Source organism: Hypanus sabinus, chromosome 18 (assembly GCF_030144855.1).
Source record: "Hypanus sabinus isolate sHypSab1 chromosome 18, sHypSab1.hap1, whole genome shotgun sequence".
Taxonomy (NCBI): domain Eukaryota; kingdom Metazoa; phylum Chordata; class Chondrichthyes; order Myliobatiformes; family Dasyatidae; genus Hypanus; species Hypanus sabinus.
Genome location: NC_082723.1, coordinates 40,443,348 through 40,463,551, shown reverse-complemented (window position 1 = coordinate 40,463,551; position 20,204 = coordinate 40,443,348). Strand labels below are relative to the sequence as shown.

The 20,204-nt window shown below is 46.4% G+C and overlaps 1 protein-coding gene across 3 annotated transcripts in view; it reads left to right on the top strand.

Moving 5' to 3' along the window:
- The window catches only part of col5a1 (procollagen, type V, alpha 1), a 352,300-nt gene that overhangs the window by 26,192 nt on the left and 305,904 nt on the right, over nucleotides 1-20,204 (top strand). For all 3 annotated transcript variants that reach the window (XM_059994251.1, XM_059994250.1, XM_059994249.1), the window contains one exon: nucleotides 11,761-11,928. In XM_059994251.1, the coding sequence (XP_059850234.1) occupies nucleotides 11,761-11,928 (168 nt within the window). The remainder of the gene's footprint in view (nucleotides 1-11,760; nucleotides 11,929-20,204) is intronic.

The window sequence follows — 20,204 nt, the reverse complement described above, 5'->3', positions numbered from 1 at the left end:
ACACAGGTTGCTGGCTCTGTAGAGCGTTATGCTAGATGCTGCACTACTGTGATGCCCACTATCGTCAGAAGGCTGCAGGTTTAGGACTGTGGATAGTTTTGAGCTCGTTAAAGGATCCAGGGATGTTGTGGTTATCTATGGGTTGTTGGAGCTTCCTCATTAATGAAACAAGCTGTTGGTTTCAAACAGTTGATAATAACTCCACTAGAATTCTCTTTCCCTCCCTTACCAAGGATACCTTTGTGTCTTTTCCTGACCAGAGGAGGACTGGTTCACGGCCATTTTAAAGCTTTTTGGGTTAGTCCCCACCCTTTGGTTTCAGGGCTGCAGGGTGTGCATTGATGACTGTTCTGTGTGACGCTTGTTTCATGGTCTTTCCCAGTGCTTGGATGTGAAGGTAGCTTTGCAAAATCCACCCCGTGGAAACAAGATCCTTTGTCTGGCTTTCCTTTCCCTCGGGTGTACTCACACCCTTTTCCTTTGCACAAGCCGTGTCCTGCCCATCTTTGCTCACTCAGTGCTGGTGACCCAGGGTTCCCGACTTCTGATGCAGTGGATATGTTCAGGGTGGTATTGTAGGGTTCTGACTTTCCAGGTCCTTCATTCTCATGAGCAGAAGGTGGATGGTTTCTTTTAGTGCAGGGTGAGTTTTGCCACGGAGATCTGACTAAAGTGAGGCCTTGATCCTGTGGCATGGATGTCCAAGCTGGCAGGAGCCCAGACTCCACTGCGCAGATGTCCACCCACACACTGTGCACACTGACCAACCACCCACACTCCCGCTGCAGAGTGAATTCATGAGACACTATTAAGTGTGGAGTGGGTTAGGAGAACACATTATTGGCAGTAATGCTGAAATGTGGTACTATGCTTTGCCCTCTTTCTTGGCCCCTCTGTCTCCACTCCTGATTCCCATAATTCTTTTCTGCCCTTAGCTCCTCCTTCCCATGATCCCTCTCTCCTCAGTCCAGCACCCTCCCTCAGTAATCCTTCCTCCTTCAGTTCCCTCTGACTCTCACCTACCACACCCCCTTCCATCTGGCTGTCCTCCCTTCACTTTCTCTTTCCCCCTTCAGCAGGTCCTCCACCCACAAACTGCCTCGGCTCTCCTACTCTTGGAAGAGCACCCCCTCCCCCTTCCCCAAGCTACTGACATTCGGCCTCTCCAACGTGTTGGATTACAGCACCCTTACCAACCCCACTTTGCCCCCACGCCAGTCCTGGGAATTGCGGTACCTGAGACCTCTGGCACAATGTGAATCTCTGAACCTCCTCCAAAAGTTGGCGGCTGGCATTTGTAGAATACTGACAGGTAGCCAGGGGAAAACAGACTGTGTTTGTATTAAGTCCTGCTGATGATTTGCAGCCCTAAGCACTTGCCAGCTACTGTTAACAAGTTCCTTTCCTGAAGTGTGTGCTGTCTAAGGCCAGGTGATCAGCAGTGAAAAGCCACCCTAACTTCAGCCGAGCTTCATTTTGCACAAAGAATTGTCTCCTGACTTCACTCTTCGAAGCTTTGACCAGGTTCAATCTGTGATTCTGGCTTCCTTCACTCAATTCCCTGCCTTAGACCTTCAATCGGATCACTTCTCCATCTCCCAAATCCCAGGGAGTGTAATCCCAGTTTGTGTAACCGCTCCTCAGACCTGCTTTCTCCGTCTCTGCTGAGCAGCAGATCTGGATGTATTGTCTTGAATGGTCAATGTGTGGGGCAGGCTACCTTGATAACGATGACCTTTATTTCTGACATGCCCATAGATGCATACAGTGAAATACATTGTTTGTGTCAAGTCACTGCCTGGTGTAGGAACTGTACTTCCCTCAATCGCAGGACTCTGCAGAGAGTGGTGCAGACAGCCCAGTGCATCTGTAGTTGTGAACTCCCCACTACTCAGGACATTTACAAAGACAGGTGTGTAAAAATGGCCTGAGTTACCCAAACCACAATCTGTTCCAGCTGCTACCATCTGGAAAACGGTACCGCAGCATAAAAGCCAGGACCAACAGGCTCTGGGACAGCTTCTTCCACCAGGCCATCAGACTGATTAATTCATGCTGATACAATTGTATTTCTATGTCCTGTTGTACATACTATTTACTACAAATTACTATAAATTGAACACTGCACATTTAGACAGAGATGTAAAGATCTTTACTCCTCATATATGTGAAGGATGTAAGAAATAAAGTCAATTCAATTCTAATAAGCAATGATTGTACTGGGGGCAGCCCACAAGTGTCACCACACTTCTGGCCCCATCATAGCACCCACAACTTACTAATTTGAAACCTGCTCACACGTCTTTGAGGTGTGGGAGGAAACCTCCGTGGTCACGGGGAGAAGGTACAAACTCCTAATGGACGGTGGCTGGAATGGGACTCCGATCAGTGATCGCTGCCACTGAAAAGCAATTGAGCTAACCACTACGCTACTGTGCTGCCCTGCGAGGGAGAAATGACGCTTTTCCGATCAACTGAAGCACAACTTTTACAGATAGCAGCAACTCCAGGCAAGATGTGTGGTCATTAGTCATAAATATAAATCCACTGATAAACCAGAAGTTTCCAGCACTGTCCAGCAGTGTTAACTCATAGGCCAGAGGGAGGTTAAGCTTTCTGGATGTCTGTTTCTGCAGCTCCTAACCTGAACAGACAGTGAGATTGAACTGCTATTGGAAATAAAGCCCTGACTTGATGTGAGCCTCCTTTGTGTATTTTGGCTTCACTCCAGCTAGAACTGTGCTCTCTATCTAAACCTCTGCAGGTTGGATGTCCTGGGTATTTGACAGGGAAATAACCAAATGCTGAAAAGGGTGAGGTGGAGTGCTGGTTGGAAAGTAGGGTTGTGAGGATTGTCGTGCCTTCTCCTCCTGGTCACCAAACAGCATTCCAAGGCTTCACTTTCTTTTTAAAGTTTAGTAAATTTTGTCACCATATACAAGCCTGAGATTCACTTTCTTGTGGGCATACCCAACAAATCTATAGAATAATAACTATAACCGAAACAATGAAAGACCGCCCAACTAGGTCGTTCAACCAGAGTGTAGAAGAACTATGTATGCAAAGTCTATTGTAAATGTTTGTGACCTTGTCCATTTCTTGTTCTTGCATTTTCAGCTTTGGCTTCATCTCCCCTCTGCCCCCTCACCAAGGTGCTGTGCCCCTCCCCTGAAAGGTGGATGCAAGCTCCCACCCTCCATTTGGACCCTTGTTTCCTCTCTCCTGTGAGATTTACTGTGTGATCTCACTTCGTAATGGTGCGATCTCCCTTTGTAACTGTTTAACTAGTTTAGGTTTCTCTATTGATCCATGCTCAACGATTCAGAAATAGCTTGATTCTCTTCACCATCAGGTTTCTGAATGGTCCATGAACCCAGGAGCATTACCTCACTATTCCTTGCTGTTTGTGCTGTATATTCATTTAGTAATTTTATGCCTTTGCACTGTATGGCTGCTGCAAACCAACAAGAATCAACTGTATAAGTCAGTGATTATCGACCTGGTTCTGTCTCTTCAGGAGATTTGGATGTATTGTCCAGGGGTCAAGGAAGGGATGTTGGTTCTAGGATCTGGGTCATGTCGCTCGCTGCCCAGCACCCCCACTAAAAGTTGTGAGCTTTTGAAAAAACAGAGATTTAAGTCATTGTTTTGGAACCCTTGTAATAGGACCTGATTTATGACAGCCAGCCGTATATCACCTCCATTGTTAGAAATGCCACCACATGACCTCCTGAGTAGTGCCTTTTCTCTTGTAAGAGGAGTGGAACTGCTGATTACCATAATCATGCCCTCATAGCTGTCAACATGTTAAGAGAAAGTTACGAAATTTGCCTGATAATTCAGTAACTCCCATTGAAATCTTCCGGGCACAAAACTTCCCTAGGATTTTTACATTAACTGAACTCTTTGGCATTTTGCACCAGATTGGGTGGTGATTTAACAAGCTCAGATGCATTAATGCCGTTTACCACAACCACATCCGTGGTAGGAAGTTCTACATTTTCACCATATTCTCTGGGTAAAGAGGTTGCTTTTGAATTCCCCATTTAATTTCTTGCTGACTGTTCTGTTTTGATGGTCTCAAGTTTCCCCACAAAATGAAACAGACTATCTACTAGAGCTCCTCACGATTTTGAAAGCCTTTATTAGAGTCACGTCAAGAGACAAGGCTGTCTATCCTTTTCTGAATGTTATATTCTTTGCAGATCTTGTATTGGTCTTATAAATCAGTTCTTGGACGTAATCCTTTTTGCAGTCAGGAATGCAGAATAGTACGCACTCTTCGAGGTCTAATGTAGCCACTGTGTGGGCTATTTGAGTAGCCATTCCTCTCCAGGGAGCAAGGAAAGTACCTTCATAGCCAGGATAATACTACGGGAGTCTTGTTGGGCAAACCCCAGTGCCTAACCATGTCCAACATGCAACATCAGCTTCCAAAACAGTGTGTCCTGTTCTGAAAATACTATTTCCCAAGCCTTCTACTAGCACTGTAAAATCTGAGTGACATAATCTGCTCATTACTTGTAGAGGAGTTGGGGACATTTGAAACAACTCAAACCATTATGCCCAGGATTGGAGATACATGACGTTTACTACACGTTTTTGCCTTTGACATTTCCGTTAGGTTATTTGGGATAGTTAACCGCCCACAGGAATTGAGTAGAGCCTCACAGCTCTCTCTCTGTGTTCTTGTCCTTTAAAAGCAAGCGTGGGTTTATTCTGGCAAATCTCAGTCGTTGGACACATTCAGCCATTATCTGGAATGCTTCTTCCCCTTGGCCAAGAGTCCTTTCATTCTCCTTGCTTTGTGTCAACTTCTAAGACCTACCTTGAGACTCTTAAGAGTTGAAGCTACTGCCTGGAATCAGATTACACGTAAGCCCTAATCTCTGATCTTCTCCAAGCCACTTGTAACAGTCTCCAGTTCAGTCTCTGATGAATTTCTGTTCAGTTTGTTTGTGTTGACTTACTCTTCTTAGCTTTCCCCCCGTTCCCTTGACTTAGACTTGTTTCTTTCACCATGTCACAGTTGCCCACATTCACTCAGTCCCCCTCTGGTCGAACTCCAGCAGCACGGCGAGAGCCGGGGAAGTTAGGGAAGTTAGGAGGATGTTTTCCCTTCAAGCAGGGTTTGGGTTTCTGCTGGTGGAAAGGCAGCTGTCAATAAGGCTGTGTGTACAGTAGGTATGTTCCTTTGGTGAAGACTGGAGATAAGGGAAGAAGACAAGTGGGAGATGCGTAGGGAAGGTGGATGTTGAGATTGCAGAAGTTGTTTGATGGAATGATGTACGGCAATAACAGAGTGTTTGCGGGATGGTACGTTGGGCCGTAAGGGGGGTTAGGGCATTGTTTGATGGGTGACCGTGCTTGAGCGGCGGTGCATAGGGAAGTAAGACAGTGAGGAGAGGTGCGTAGAGCGGCAGAGTACTGTTTGTAGAGTGCTATAGAGGGCAGTAGGGCATGGTTTGATGCTTGCTAAGTAGGGCAATAGGGCAGTGTTTAACATAGAGCAGTATGGGGGTATGGGGCAGTGCTTGAGGTGTGGTATGCAGATGGGACCCTGTTTTTGTAGTGCAGTAGACAGGGTTTAGAAGTGATATGTCATGTGGTGACATTTGATGGGGGGGGGGTGTTTACCATAGTAACAAATATTTTTCAGTGCTTCTCACCTCTAGGTCTCATTGTTACCCCTTAGACTCACCAGGATTGCTTTTCACCACCATTAACCACTTTTTTCTTTACAATATTTTTATTAGTTTCTACATAGAAGAATACAGAGTACAAGAAAGTGTATATAAAAGGTCAAAAAAGATTTTAAAAAGTACCAATTGCCCCATATTCATATAAATTAACCAATTGCCATATTGAACTATACTAATTTATTACAAAAAAAGAGTCTAACCCCTACCAAGCCTAAAGCTATTCATTAAGGAGAAAAGGTAAAATACCTTCTCATATAATAAAAATTAATAATAGCTAACATCTGAGTTTAAACAACAAATTGAAGGTTTTGAAAATAATTCAGAAAAGGTCCCCACAATGTTTGAAAGTCTTGATAAGATTCAGAAATTGAACAACGAATCTTCTCTAAATCTAAACATGACATAACATTGTATAACCATTGAGCATGAGTTGGAGGAAGAACATCTTTCCATTTAAACGAAAGTGTCCTCCTAGCTATAAGAGAACTAAAGGCCAAATTATGTAAATCAGATGCCTTCAGTTTAATCTCTTGTCCTGCAACAATACCAGATAGGGCCATCAGAGGGTTAGGCTTAAAATTGACTTTAAAAAGTAAGGAAAAAGTTTGAATAACTTTCTTCCAATATTTTTCAAGATTCAGACAAGTCCAAAACATATGAATTAATGAAGCCTCTCCATTATTACATCTGTCATAGTAGGAAGATATATCTGAATAAAAAAACACTTTTTAATCCAAAAAACAAAATATGGGAAGTGAAATAAGTTTACACCTGCGTTCTGTGGAGACTAAAGAGGTTGGAGGGTGATGCCTCAGTAGATTGTGTTTTCATCTCTCATGGTGCTGTAAGGATAGCAGCAGAACTGCTCCAAAGTGATTGTAGGGTAGAAAGCTGTTAACTGCAACTGCACAACAGTTCCTGCAGGTGCCAGGGAGCTGAGCTGGGAGGAGTACATGTGTCAAACCAGGAAGGATTAAGAGTAATATTCTCAGCACTTTCTGAATGGTCATGTGGCTAAATTGTCAGATGGATCACAGAGTCGCGTTGAAGGGAATCAATGCATACGAACAGGAAGTCTTACAATCACAGTAGCCTTTCATAACTTTGGGGAGTTGAGGAACTTTTGATATTTGTTAACAATTGTAATTAGGACAATTCAGCAAATAGTCAACTCACAACACGGAACCTGTCTAGCACACACTGACCCTCACTGGGGGACTGGTCCCACACACACAGATCCTCACTAGGGGACAGGTTCCACACACGCAGACCCTCACTGGGATACAGGTCCCACACACACTGACCCTCACTGGGGGATGGGTCTCCCACACACACAGACCCTCACTGGGAGATGGGTCCCACACACACTGACCCTCACTGGGGGACGGGTTCCACACACACTGACCCTCACTAGGGGACGGGTCCCACACACACAGACCCTCACTGGGAGATGGGTCCCACACACACTGACCCTCACTGGGGGATGAATTACACGGACATTGACCATCAGTGATTCTGAGGCTGATGACATGATTCCTCATTCCATTCTGAGTTTGTTGCTATGAGATGGTGGGGATGCAGCCGGATTGTTCTGAATTACAGTGGGTGTGAAAGGCATTTTGCCATGACTAGGGCATTGTGGGAAAGAGCTAATTTTGTGGGAATTCACTGCAAATCACTTTAATTTTCTTTTATTTTGCAACTTTTTATTTGCCAAGTTGCACTGAAGTCGAATCTTTAACTTAGTAAAACATCCCATAGCTTCACAAGAAAGAAAATAGTGACAGGCGATAAACCACAGTGAGGATATGAGGACAACTCACCCAGTGCTCTCATGTCATATTTTAAAGTGGCTAAAACCCAACTCACCAAACCCTCCCCCTGCTCATAATAACTTCCTTGTGAGCAGAGCTTTGAGTCTTTGAAATGTCGTAAGCAGTACCGTGATGTAATCTATTTTGAAAGGGATATCAAATCCCCGGCTCTGTGTACGGGGCCAAGAACATTATACTGTATCTGTGACTGGAGCACAAGACCTGGGCACTACTGGAGTTCCACAGACATGAAGTGGGCTATTGGCAGTGCAGTCTCACTCAGCCAGATGTCTGCTTGCAGGAGTAAGTTTGGGAGAGTAATAAGCTCCAGGATATTGACACGACTGCCTCAAAGCACCTGCATTCTCAAACATGTTTGTTCTACCTTCAAAGTCACTGGTGGGGTTGAGCTTTCCGTGTGGACGCAGCTGTAGTTTGCAGACAGGTGTCGTGCAGGTTATGAGACTTCTGGGGCTGTAATGTAGAGGATATGTCCAGGAACTAACATAAAGGCACACGTGGTTTGTACAGCATTATCTGTCCCCCAGTGAGAGTCAGTGTGTGTGGAAATGTTCCTATTTGAAATGCTTTGTACTCTGCATGTAACAGGAGCATATAGTTTCACACCATACTGGAGTAAGTTTTTATTTAGTTTGTGGTTTATTTGTTCTGACTTCAGTCCTGGTTAGTGAGTATTACTTGAAAGATCGCAGGCTCCTTTCTTTGGCACTTTTGATCTCAGATTGGCTGGGAGATAAATGCAGTTTAAATGGGCACACCTGTGCATGGGGAAACGGCTGGAAAGAGAAACGAATGGTTGAGGCTCTAAAATAAGTCAGTGGCCTTGAGAAAATTCTGCATACCAACCAGAATGTGTGTTTGATTACCGTATCACAGAGCCAGCCCATCAACTGGTGGTGTGGATTAATTATTGTGCACTCTCCCAGCAAATAAACCTACAGTATTTACAAGGCAAAACCACTGTGATGAAGTGCATTGAGAGAGGATGGGGAGGAAACACGCCAACTCCAGCCGGGGAAGTGACTTGGATCCACACAGATGCCATCCCATTGACTCTTCCCCCAGCCCTGGAACATCTGGAGAGCATGCTCTTCATTGACTACAGCTAAACATTCAATGCTATCATCCCCTCAAAACTAATCAATAAGCTTCAAGGCCTGGGTCTCGAAACCCTCTTGTGCAACTGGATCCTTGATTTCCCCACTTGCGGACTGCAGTCAGTTTGGATTGGCACAAGCTCTCCTCCACGGTCTCCCTCACCACAAGGCTGTGTGCTTAGCCCCCTGCTCTACTCGCTTTATACTTACGACTGTGAGGCTAAGCACAGCTCCAAAGCCATATTAAACTATGCTGATAACACCACTGTCATTAGCCAAATCAAACGTGGTCACTAATCAGCAAATAGGAGGGAGATTGAAAATCTGATTGGGTGGTGCCACAATAACAACCTCTCACTCAACATCAGCAAGGCCAAGGAGCTGATTATTGAGTTTGGGAGGAGGAATCGGAGGTTTGTAAGCCAGTCCTCAATGGGGGATCTGATGTGCAGAGAGGCAGCAGTGTTTAAATTCCTCGGTGTTATCATTTCAGAGGATCTGTTCTGAGTCCAGCACATAAGCGTCATTATGCAGGTAACATGACAGCACCTCTACTTTCTTTGAAGTTTGCGAAGGATCAGCATGTCACCTAGGAATTTGACAAACTTCTATAGATGTGCAGTGAAAAGTATATCAAGGTCTGGTATGGAAATACCAATGCCCTTGTATGGAAAAGCCTCCACAAAGCAGTAGATATGACCCAGTCCATCACGGGTAAAGCTTTCCCCACCATTGAACACATCTACATGGAGCATCCTTGCAGGAAGCAGCACCCATCAGAAAGGGTTCTCACCATGCACACTATGCTTCGGTTGAGAAGGTACAGGAGGCTCAGGACCCACGCCACCTGGTTTGGGAATGATTATTACCCCTCAACCATCAGACTCTAGAAACCGAGCAGGTAACTTCACCCAACCTGTGGACTCTATCTCATAGTCCTGATATCTATTGCCTATTTATTAACTATAGTCAGCCCAACTTATCAGTGGGAGATTGGTTCCGGGACCAAAAAATGCAGATGCTCAAGTCTTTCTATAAATTAGCGTAGTATTTGCATATAACCTACGCACATCCTCCCGTATACTTTAAATCATCTCTAGATTACTTGTAACACCTAATACAATGTAAGTGCTATAGTTGTTATTACTGTATTGCTTAGGAAATAATGACAAAAAAAAAGTCCATACATGTTCAGTACGGACGCAAACATCTTAGCTCTTCTGGGAACGCTGATGCTGCTTCGGCATCAGCATGCCGATTCTTCTGGGTTTTCCCGATCCGCGGTTGGTTGAATCCGCGCACACGGAACCCGCGGATAAGGAGGGCCGACTATTATTATCTCCTCTTTTTTTGTATTTGCACGGATTGTTGTTTTGGCAGATTGGCCGATGGTCGTAGGTACAGTCTTTCATTGATTCTGTTGTGTTTCTTGGGTTTACTATGATTGCCCACAAGAAAGTGAATCTCAGAGTTGTACTTTGTTTAGTATACTGAATGTAATTTGATAATAAATTTACTTTGAATTTTGAAATATTCTCAAGGGATCTAGAAAGAACAAAGATACGTTACAGTTACCACAGCGCCCTGGTTAGGCCCCCAGAAGTACTGATGGAAATATACACTCGGTGGCCTCATTACTAAGCACACCTGTACACCTGCTCGTTAATGCACGTATCTACTCAGCCAATCATGCAGCAGCAACTCAACACATGAAATCATGCAGACGTGGCCAGGAGGTTCAGTCGTAGTTCAAACCAAATATCAGAATGGGGAAGAAGTGTGATCTAAGTGATTTTGACCGTGGAATGACTCTTGGTGCCAGGCGTGGAGGTTTGAGTGTCTCAGAAACTGCTGATCTCCTGGGATTTTCGTGCACAACAAAATCTAGAGTTTATGGAGAATGCTGCAAAAAAACAAGGTAAAACATCCAGTGAGCAGCAGTTCTGAGAGTGAAAAGGCCTTGTTACTGAGAGAGGTCAGGGGAAAATGGCCCAAGAGGTTGCAGCTGAGAGGCGGGCGACATTAACCCAAATAACCACCTGTTGCAGCAGTGGATGCAGAGAAGCATCTCTGAACACACAATATGTCAAACCTTGAAGTGACAGGCTGCAGGCCACACCAGATCCCACTCTGGTGATAGAAGAGTGGCCACTGAGTGTAAAAAGAAAAAGAAGTTTGCATTTCTAGAGTGCATGGTCTCAAGATGTTGCAAAGGAACTTTGAAATGGAGTTACATGAATATAGGAAAGGCTGGCCTTGGAGACGCAGGCCTCCAAGTGAGCAATTGCAGTTAAATTAGGAAGACAGTTAGAATAATCCAAAATCTGTGAGAGACACTAATGTTGGAATCAAAAGAATGGACTGCTGGACAAGCTCAGAGGGTCAGGCGGCATCTGTGGAGGGTGATAGTCAATGTTTGGGACTGATATCCTCCAGTCCAGATGAAGGATCTCAAACTGAAATGTCGACTGTCCGTATCCCTCCTCGGAGCCATTGGGATCTTCTAGCAGTTGTTTTTTCTGAAGATGCCAGGGTTGTGTTCCCTTGAGTTTAGAAGGTTATGTGGTATAAGTGTGATGGTATTTAAAAGTATTTCCGAACTTGAAATCAGTGTTTCCTCCTTAGATGGAACCATCTAGGAGACCTGAAGAAACTGATTTTCTTATTGGTGGGGTATTTCAAAAAATAAGTAAGATTAGTTTCCACAAGTAGGTGGATTGGTAACAAAATGATGCAGATTTAAGGCAATTCCTAAACAAACCAGGTAGAAGAAGAAACTTTATGATCAGGAATGCACCATGTGAAAGGGTGAATTGAACAGGGCTAATGGGAAGCATAGTGTGGTGAGATTTGCACAGCTCTCTCTATGAGTTAGGACAATCACAGTGCACCAAAGGCTCTCACTCAACATTGGGAGCTTCACTGATTCTGGCTTCTACCAGGACAGTTGTTAAATGATATTTCTGAGTAAATTTTTTATATCCGTATGTTCTCTTTAAACAGTTAGTCTGTTGGTGAATTAGAAACTGTGTAAATCTAATTTAAAGATTTAAACAAAGGAGGGAGGAATGGGTTCCCAGAGCCCGGGGTGAATTGAATTCTAATCATCTTCTCTTCTTTCAACAGTGGAACCAGTGGACATCCTGAAGATACTAGAACTTCACACTTTACCTGATGGAATACAGAAAATAACAGGGCTTTGTCCCAACAGAAAATTGACCAGAACTGCAGATGTTGCCTATAAGGTCACGAAATTGGCCCAGCTCAGTGCACCAACCAAACAGTTATACCCAGGTAAGACCAATTCCTAGGCAAAAGTGTTTCGCTTAGGTTTTGCTCTAGGTCTTCGGGAAGTCCATAAAAAAGAATTCAAGTCTATTTCTAGGCCAATGTGTCAAGGAGCCAACTGGAATATACCTATTTTACAACTAATGTTGTGTTGAAATAGGGTTAATTAGTAACCTGAAGGATCCTGTGGGAAAGAGTGATCATATGGTTAATGGAGAGAAAATAGAAACAAATTGGAGACTAATTATAGTGTTCAAGTTTGCAGATTATACATGGATATGTGGGATGGTAAGCTGTGAGTCATCACCGGGGCCTACACCAGTGAGGGGTGCACTAGACATATGGAAGAATTAGGTACTTCCCAGGTGAAGATGTGCAGCGGGAGCGAAAGGTGGTATGCAGCTGAGCGTTTGTACAGGGATCTGATCAAACCCCTGCAGTCCTGTCAGCTGATGAAACAACTCTCTGTGGGAGGAGACTCCACGAACAAACTCGTCTCCTACAGCGGCAGAACCAAATGTACGCGTTCAGAGGAAAACCAAGGTTGTGTAATTATCTTCGGGCAGAACTGCAAGGTGGATGGCCTATCTTGCTGCCCTGCTGAGATCATAGGAGCCAATCTTCATTTCACTGTGCTCGTTGTACACGCACTGACGCAGAGGTGACTAGCTTAGTATTGGAGCTGTTCACAGAGGTTCAGTGTTATGGAGCGCTGATCCAGAAAATTAATGATAGGGGTAAAATAGCAGGTCGGATACCTGCCATCTGTGAGCTGAGAGGTGCTGATCAATGGGAATCATGATCAAAAATTCCACTCATCCTTGCTGCTGTCAAGGGATGGCAGGTGTTTTCCTGAGGATTTGTTGCTGTGTGTAGGGCATAGATCTGAGGTTGAAGGATAGAGGTACAGTACTGTACAGTATATATAGCTAGCGTGCCTAAGACTTTCGCGCAGTACTGTGTAGAGTGGAGAGCAAGTTTGTGAATCCGGCGGGAGCAAAGGATGTTGGGAATGCCGCAGGAGGGGTGTGGAACAGGAGGCAGAGGGGGAGTGCTGGGGCAGGGGGTGGCACAGGTGCAGACACAATAAATACTTTCGAAGATTCAAGCATTTAATATCAAGAACTTCATTTTGTGATTCATTCCACATTTTTGGAACAACTTAAATCAGCAGATTTCTGCTAATAGATTTCCTAACAGTCCCTGAACACGACTTTGCTAATTATCTTTCGCACTATTTATTTATTTCTCCGTCCATTCATTCATTTGAAAGGTTGGACATGTTAGGACTTTATTCCCTGGAGCGTAGAAGATTGAGGGAACACTTAATAGAGGTGTACAATATGATGAGGGGTAACTTCCAGCAAATTTTTCTCACTGAGGTTGGACGAGACTGGAATTAGAGGTCATAGGTTAAGGGTGAAAAGTCAAAAGTTTAAGGGGAACATGAGGGCAAACTTCTTTCCTCAGAGGGTGCTGAGTGTGGAATGAACTACCAACACAAGTGGTGCATGTTGCTCGATTTCAATGTTTAAGAGAACTTTGGATAGGTACATGGATGGTAGGGGTATAGAGGGCTGTGGTCCCAGTACAGGTTGATGGAACTAGGCAGTTTAAATGGTTTCGGCACTGACTAGGTCGGCCAAAGGGCCTGTTTCTGTGCTGTACTTTTCTATGACTCTATGACACCCAGTCCTGAGACACCAGACAAGGTCATTTGACGCAAGCAACTGGTTTATTGATTGTCATATAATGTCCATCTTGGGGCTTTCTGCTCCCTTCTCTCCCCCTTCCCCTTTTCCCAACCACGATTCTCCTCTCCCTGTCCCTCCTCACACTTTCAGTCCACAATAAAGACCCACATCAGAATCAGGTTTATCAACACATATGTCATGAAATTAGTTTTTTTTCAAGGTAGCAGCACAGTGCAATAGATAAAATTACTACAGTACTGTGCAAAGCACCTGGGCAGCCTAGCTACACACAGTATATGTGGTAAGACTTTTGCATGGTACAGTTATTTCCTGAATTGCTGTATTTCCAGCGGTGTAAAGAATTTGTCTTATTTGAATTCACTGCTCCAATAATCTGTACTATCTGGGTTTAAACCAGTCAGCAAATGCAACTGGAGCTACTTAGGTCCAGCACCTAGACTCAGAAGATAGAATCTACAAATGTAAAGGATGAGGAAGCTCACTCACGCTATTTCATTACTCTTTGAACTGATGCATTTGACAAATCAAGCTAAGAATATAAAATGGGTTGCATTTGTTTTTCAACATCCCGGTCCATTTGTAGCCCGTACATGAAAATGAACTGATTGTTCCCTGGAAAACAGCTTGGAGAACTCGCCAACTAACTGTGCTGATGGCAGCAAGTTAAAAGTCGCAGTCAGTGGTGCAGAGGAAAACATACTTCAAAGGGGAACATGTTGGGCAAGTGTGGCAGATGGATTTCAGATCACAGGAGTGTTAAGGTTAAGATAAAACTTCATTTATTCCAAAGGAAATTACTGTTGCAAGGTTGCTCAGTCAGAAATATATACTTTAAAATACAAAATGTCGGCATTGAGGTGTGAAAAAAATACAAAATGTGCATTAAAAAGTAATAGTGCAAAACACAGATGTGCAATGTACTTAGGAAGAGGAGTTGTAGAGGCTTATAGCCACAGGGAGAAGGGATTTCTGGTGGCGTTCAGTGTGCACTTCCATTGAGTCAGTCTGTTGTTCCTCTGTCCAGTACGTCGTGGAGGGGGTGAGAGGGATTGTCCATAATGCTTCGTAGCATCCTCCTCTCAGACACAACCACAACAGAACAGAGCCAGCCTTCCTGAGGAGCTTATCAACCTTCTTAAGTGTTCCACATTGGACCGAGAAAGTTATGTACAAGGTTTTTCTCCCCCGAGGTGTTAAGAAGGTAGAAGCTGTGGAGTTGTAGAGGGTGAAATCATGTAAAAAAAACCCTAAGGGAATGTAGGCTTTTCTTCCAAAACTTTCCAAAATCGAGAGCTTTGCAAGTTGTGTTGCAGCAATAATTAGACCTGTCATGGAATAGTGATGCTTTAGAAAAGGAAAGAGAAATTATCCTTGGAGATGATGCAGTGTAGCTTCACCAGTAGTGCTGGAAGTAAAATGGTTAAAATATGAGAACTAGTTGAAGAGAGTTGCATTACTTTGAGTGGAAGATCAAAGAGTAAGCTAACTGTGGTGGCTCATGTGACTCTTTCTTCCAGTGATGACGCAGAGCAGCGGGGCATAACCCCAGAATTAGGACATGGCTGCCCGGGTAAATTGAAGGAAGCGCCTCTTCACTCTGAGGGAGGTGGAACTCTTGGACTCATACTCAACAAAAAGCTCTCAAGTCTGGAGGTCATTTGACAATTCCAGAGCAGTAGTTGATCTCTTTTTGTTGGACAAGTGTACTAAGGGATCTAATGCAGTTGGCTAGAGCAAGTTCACGCATCGGCCAGCCTCTGTTTCTGCATAACAGAGCATGTTTGAGAGTGTGGTTAGCTTACTTCTGTTCCCATGCTGTTCTTGGTCTGAATTCAGTCTGTCAGCTTTTGGAGGCAGGCAAGTGTTTGTATAAGGGGACAAAAGAATGTTCAGAGGGAAAAGCACGGTGAATAGTTGAAGGCAAAGCTCACCAGCCACAATGGGTGAAGTAACTCCATGTGTGTTTGGGCTTCAAATGCTCGCTCTCCAGTACTCATCAGAGCTCTCAACAAAGGCTGATGACTCAGAGTTGGGTCTGGCCTTCAGGTCCGTGCCCTGACCGAGAAGGTAACTTCCCGCTGCCATTGAGATGTGCACAAAAATGGTGGTCAAGCAGTGAACTGAGTAAAGAATTTAGGAGGATCGCAAGGGCCGAGAAGTGAAATGGTGTTTGACCACCAGCCAGGACGAGACTCCCATGACACAATACAGGCAGCCTGGGCAAAGCTGCTCAAGCCATTAACTGTTCACAAGTCAAAAAAATAGAGTCTAGACTGTGGTTAACCAAGGTCTGACACAAAAGGATGACAATTAAGAGAGTGAGAAACCTGCAAGGTTCCATAATGTAAGCATCTACCAATTGATCGAGAGTACAGCATCTCCATTCTCCCGTCATTAGTGAAGGCCAGACTCTTAGTGACACAATGGCTCTAACATTTCCTCATTGTCTGGCGATCAGCTTAATTTCTGGAAATGGGAAATTCAGGAGATTGGCCTACGTTCATCACATTTACCATTGAACTGCAGAAGACGTTGTCTAGTCCGTCATGCTTTGGCGGGCTTTCTTTTCATATCAGTCCAAATCCACTGCACTGCTCCACTCTTCCCCATTTCCTCTCTCCTCTACATCCTGGATAAGGACTTGAGAAACGGGCAGAAGTGAGCCAAAAGACACGCCAAAGGTTGGTGTGCCCCGGAACACGGGATGATGAGGGCAGGCAGAAGTTGGGGTTTTAGATGGAAAGTTGAATGGGGAAGTCTGGACAGGAGTATGTGGAAATAATAATGAGCGATCCAGCAGCAGATCACCGGGGTGAAAGGGGGAAAGGAGTGGCGCTCGGCAGTGCCACTTAGAGGTCTTCAAGATGAGGTGATGGGTGGACTAGAATCCAGTATATGAGGAACCTGTTGCCATCTCAAACAGTGGCAGGGGTGGGTGACGGTGGATTTGGTTCACAGGGAACTGAAGACAGTGGCTTTAGGTTTCCAGTATTAACTTGCAGGGAATTCCACCTTCTCCTGTGCAGAATATTGATTAGACAGGCAAAAGAGTCCTGATTGACATTCCTTACCGAGCAGCAGCTGCACTGTCAGAGGGGCAGTACTGAGGGAGTGTCGCACAGTCAGAGGGGCGGTACTGAGGGAGTGTCACACCGTCAGAGGGACGGTACTGAGGGAGTGTCACACCGTCAGAGGGACAGTACTGAGGGGGTGTCACACTGTCAGAGGGACGGTACTGAGGGAGTGTCACACTGTCAGAGGGACAGTACTGAGGGAGTGTCACACTGTCAGAGGGACAGTATGGAGGGAGTGTCACACTGTCAGAGGGGCAGTACTGAGGGAGTGTCACACTGTCAGAGGGACAGTACTGAGGGAGTGTCACACCGTCAGAGGGACAGTACTGAGGGAGTCACACTGTCAGAGGGGCAGGACTGAGAGAGTGTCACACTGTCAGAGGGACAGTACTGAGGGAGTGTCACACTGTCAGAGGGACAGTACTGAGGGAGTGTCACACCATCAGAGGGACAGTACTGAGGGAGTGTCACACTGTCAGAGGGGCAGGACTGAGGGAGTGTCACACCGTCAGAGGGACAGTACTGAGGGAGTGTCACACAGTCAGAGGGACAGTACTGAGGGAGTGCCACACCGTCAGAGGGACAGTACTGAGGGAGTGTCACACCGTCAGAGGGACAGTACTGAGGGAGTGTCACACCGTCAGAGGGACAGTACTGAGGGAGTGCCACACCGTCAGAGGGACAGTACTGAGGGAGTGTCTCACCGTCAGAGGGACAGTACTGAGGGAGTGTCACACCGTCAGAGGGACAGTACTGAGGGAGTGTCACACCGTCAGAGGGGCTGTACTGAGGGAGTGTCACACTGTCAGAGGGACAGTACTGAGGGAGTGTCACACTGTCAGAGGGACAGTACTGAGGGAGTGTCACACTGTCAGAGGGACGGTACTGAGGGAGTGTCACACTGTCAGAGGGACGGTACTGAGGGAGTGTCACACTGTCATAGGGACGGTACTGAGGGAGTGTCACACTGTCATAGGGGCGGTACTGAGGGAGTGTCACACTGTCAGAGGGACAGTACTGAGGGAGTGTCACACCGTCAGAGGGACAGTACTGAGGGTGTGTCACACTGTCAGAGGGACAGTACTGAGGGAGTGTCACACTGTCAGAGGGACAGTACTGAGGGAGTGTCACACTGTCAGAGGGACAGTACTGAGGGAGTGTCACACTGTCAGAGGGGCAGGACTGAGGGAGTGTCACACTGTCAGAGGGACAGTACTGATGGAGTGTCACACTGTCAGAGGGGCAGGACTGAGTGAGTGTCACACTGTCAGAGGGGCAGTACTGAGGGAGTGTCACACTGTCAGAGGGACACTACTGAGGGAGTGTCACACAGTCAGAGGGACAGTACTGAGGGAGTGTCACACCGTCAGAGGGGCTGTACTGAGGGAGTGTCACACCGTCAGAGGGGCTGTACTGAGGGAGTGTCACACTGTCAGAGGGACAGTACTGAGGGAGTGTCACACTGTCAGAGGGACGGTACTGAGGGAGTGTCACACTGTCAGAGGGGCAGTACTGAGGGAGTGTCGCACAGTCAGAGGGGCGGTACTGAGGGAGTGTCACACCGTCAGAGGGACGGTACTGAGGGAGTGTCACACCGTCAGAGGGACAGTACTGAGGGGGTGTCACACTGTCAGAGGGACGGTACTGAGGGAGTGTCACACTGTCAGAGGGGCAGGACTGAGGGAGTGTCACACTGTCAGAGGGACAGTATGGAGGGAGTGTCACACTGTCAGAGGGGCAGTACTGAGGGAGTGTCACACTGTCAGAGGGACAGTACTGAGGGAGTGTCACACCGTCAGAGGGACAGTACTGAGGGAGTCACACTGTCAGAGGGGCAGGACTGAGAGAGTGTCACACTGTCAGAGGGACAGTACTGAGGGAGTGTCACACTGTCAGAGGGACAGTACTGAGGGAGTGTCACACCATCAGAGGGACAGTACTGAGGGAGTGTCACACTGTCAGAGGGGCAGGACTGAGGGAGTGTCACACCGTCAGAGGGACAGTACTGAGGGAGTGTCACACAGTCAGAGGGACAGTACTGAGGGAGTGTCACACCGTCAGAGGGACAGTACTGAGGGAGTGCCACACCGTCAGAGGGACAGTACTGAGGGAGTGTCACACCGTCAGAGGGACGGTACTGAGGGAGTGTCACACCGTCAGAGGGACAGTACTGAGGGAGTGTCACACCGTCAGAGGGACAGTACTGAGGGAGTGTCACACCGTCAGAGGGACAGTACTGAGGGAGTGCCACACCGTCAGAGGGACAGTACTGAGGGAGTGTCACACCGTCAGAGGGACAGTACTGAGGGAGTGTCACACCGTCAGAGGGACAGTACTGAGGGAGTGCCACACCGTCAGAGGGACAGTACTGAGGGAGTGTCACACTGTCAGAGGGACAGTACTGAGGGAGTGTTACACCGTCAGAGGGGCTGTACTGAGGGAGTGTCACACTGTCAGAGGGACAGTACTGAGGGAGTGTCACACTGTCAGAGGGACAGTACTGAGGGAGTGTCACACTGTCAGAGGGACGGTACTGAGGGAGTGTCACACTGTCAGAGAGACGGTACTGAGGGAGTGTCACACTGTCAGAGGGACGGTACTGAGGGAGTGTCACACTGTCATAGGGACGGTACTGAGGGAGTGTCACACTGTCAGAGGGGCAGTACTGAGGGAGTGTCACACTGTCAGAGGGACAGTACTGAGGGAGTGTCACACCGACAGAGGGACAGTACTGAGGGTGTGTCACACTGTCAGAGGGACAGTACTGAGGGAGTGTCACACTGTCAGAGGGACAGTACTGAGGGTGTGTCACACTGTCAGAGGGACAGTACTGAGGGAGTGTCACACTGTCAGAGGGACAGTACTGAGGGAGTGTCACACTGTCAGAGGGACGGTACTGAGGGAGTGTCACACTGTCAGAGGGACGGTACTGAGGGAGTGTCACACTGTCATAGGGACGGTACTGAGGGAGTGTCACACTGTCAGAGGGGCAGTACTGAGGGAGTGTCACACTGTCAGAGGGACAGTACTGAGGGAGTGTCACACCGACAGAGGGACAGTACTGAGGGTGTGTCACACTGTCAGAGGGACAGTACTGAGGGAGTGTCACACCGTCAGAGGGACAGTACCGAAGGGGTGTCACGTCTTCGAAGGGACAGTACTGAGGGAGTGTCACACCGTCAGAGGGACAGTACTGAGAAAGTGCTGCACTGTCAGAGGGCACCAGGATTAGTGAACTAGTGTTGAAGTCAAACTCAGGGTTGGCGCATAAACGAATGCCATACTTTCAGGGTTTGTTGTCACAAGTCGGTAAACAGGTAAGAGGCACTGATAGGGATAGGGGAAAAGTTTGCAGAGCCATAGAGAAAGGGGCTTGGGGAGATGTAATGGATAAAAGACCTTTATTGGTGTGGTACTCCCTATTATACACTTCCAGTCAACTATTTCAGAGGCAGATGTTACATATCCTACTAGTTTGGTTTGGGAACTATGT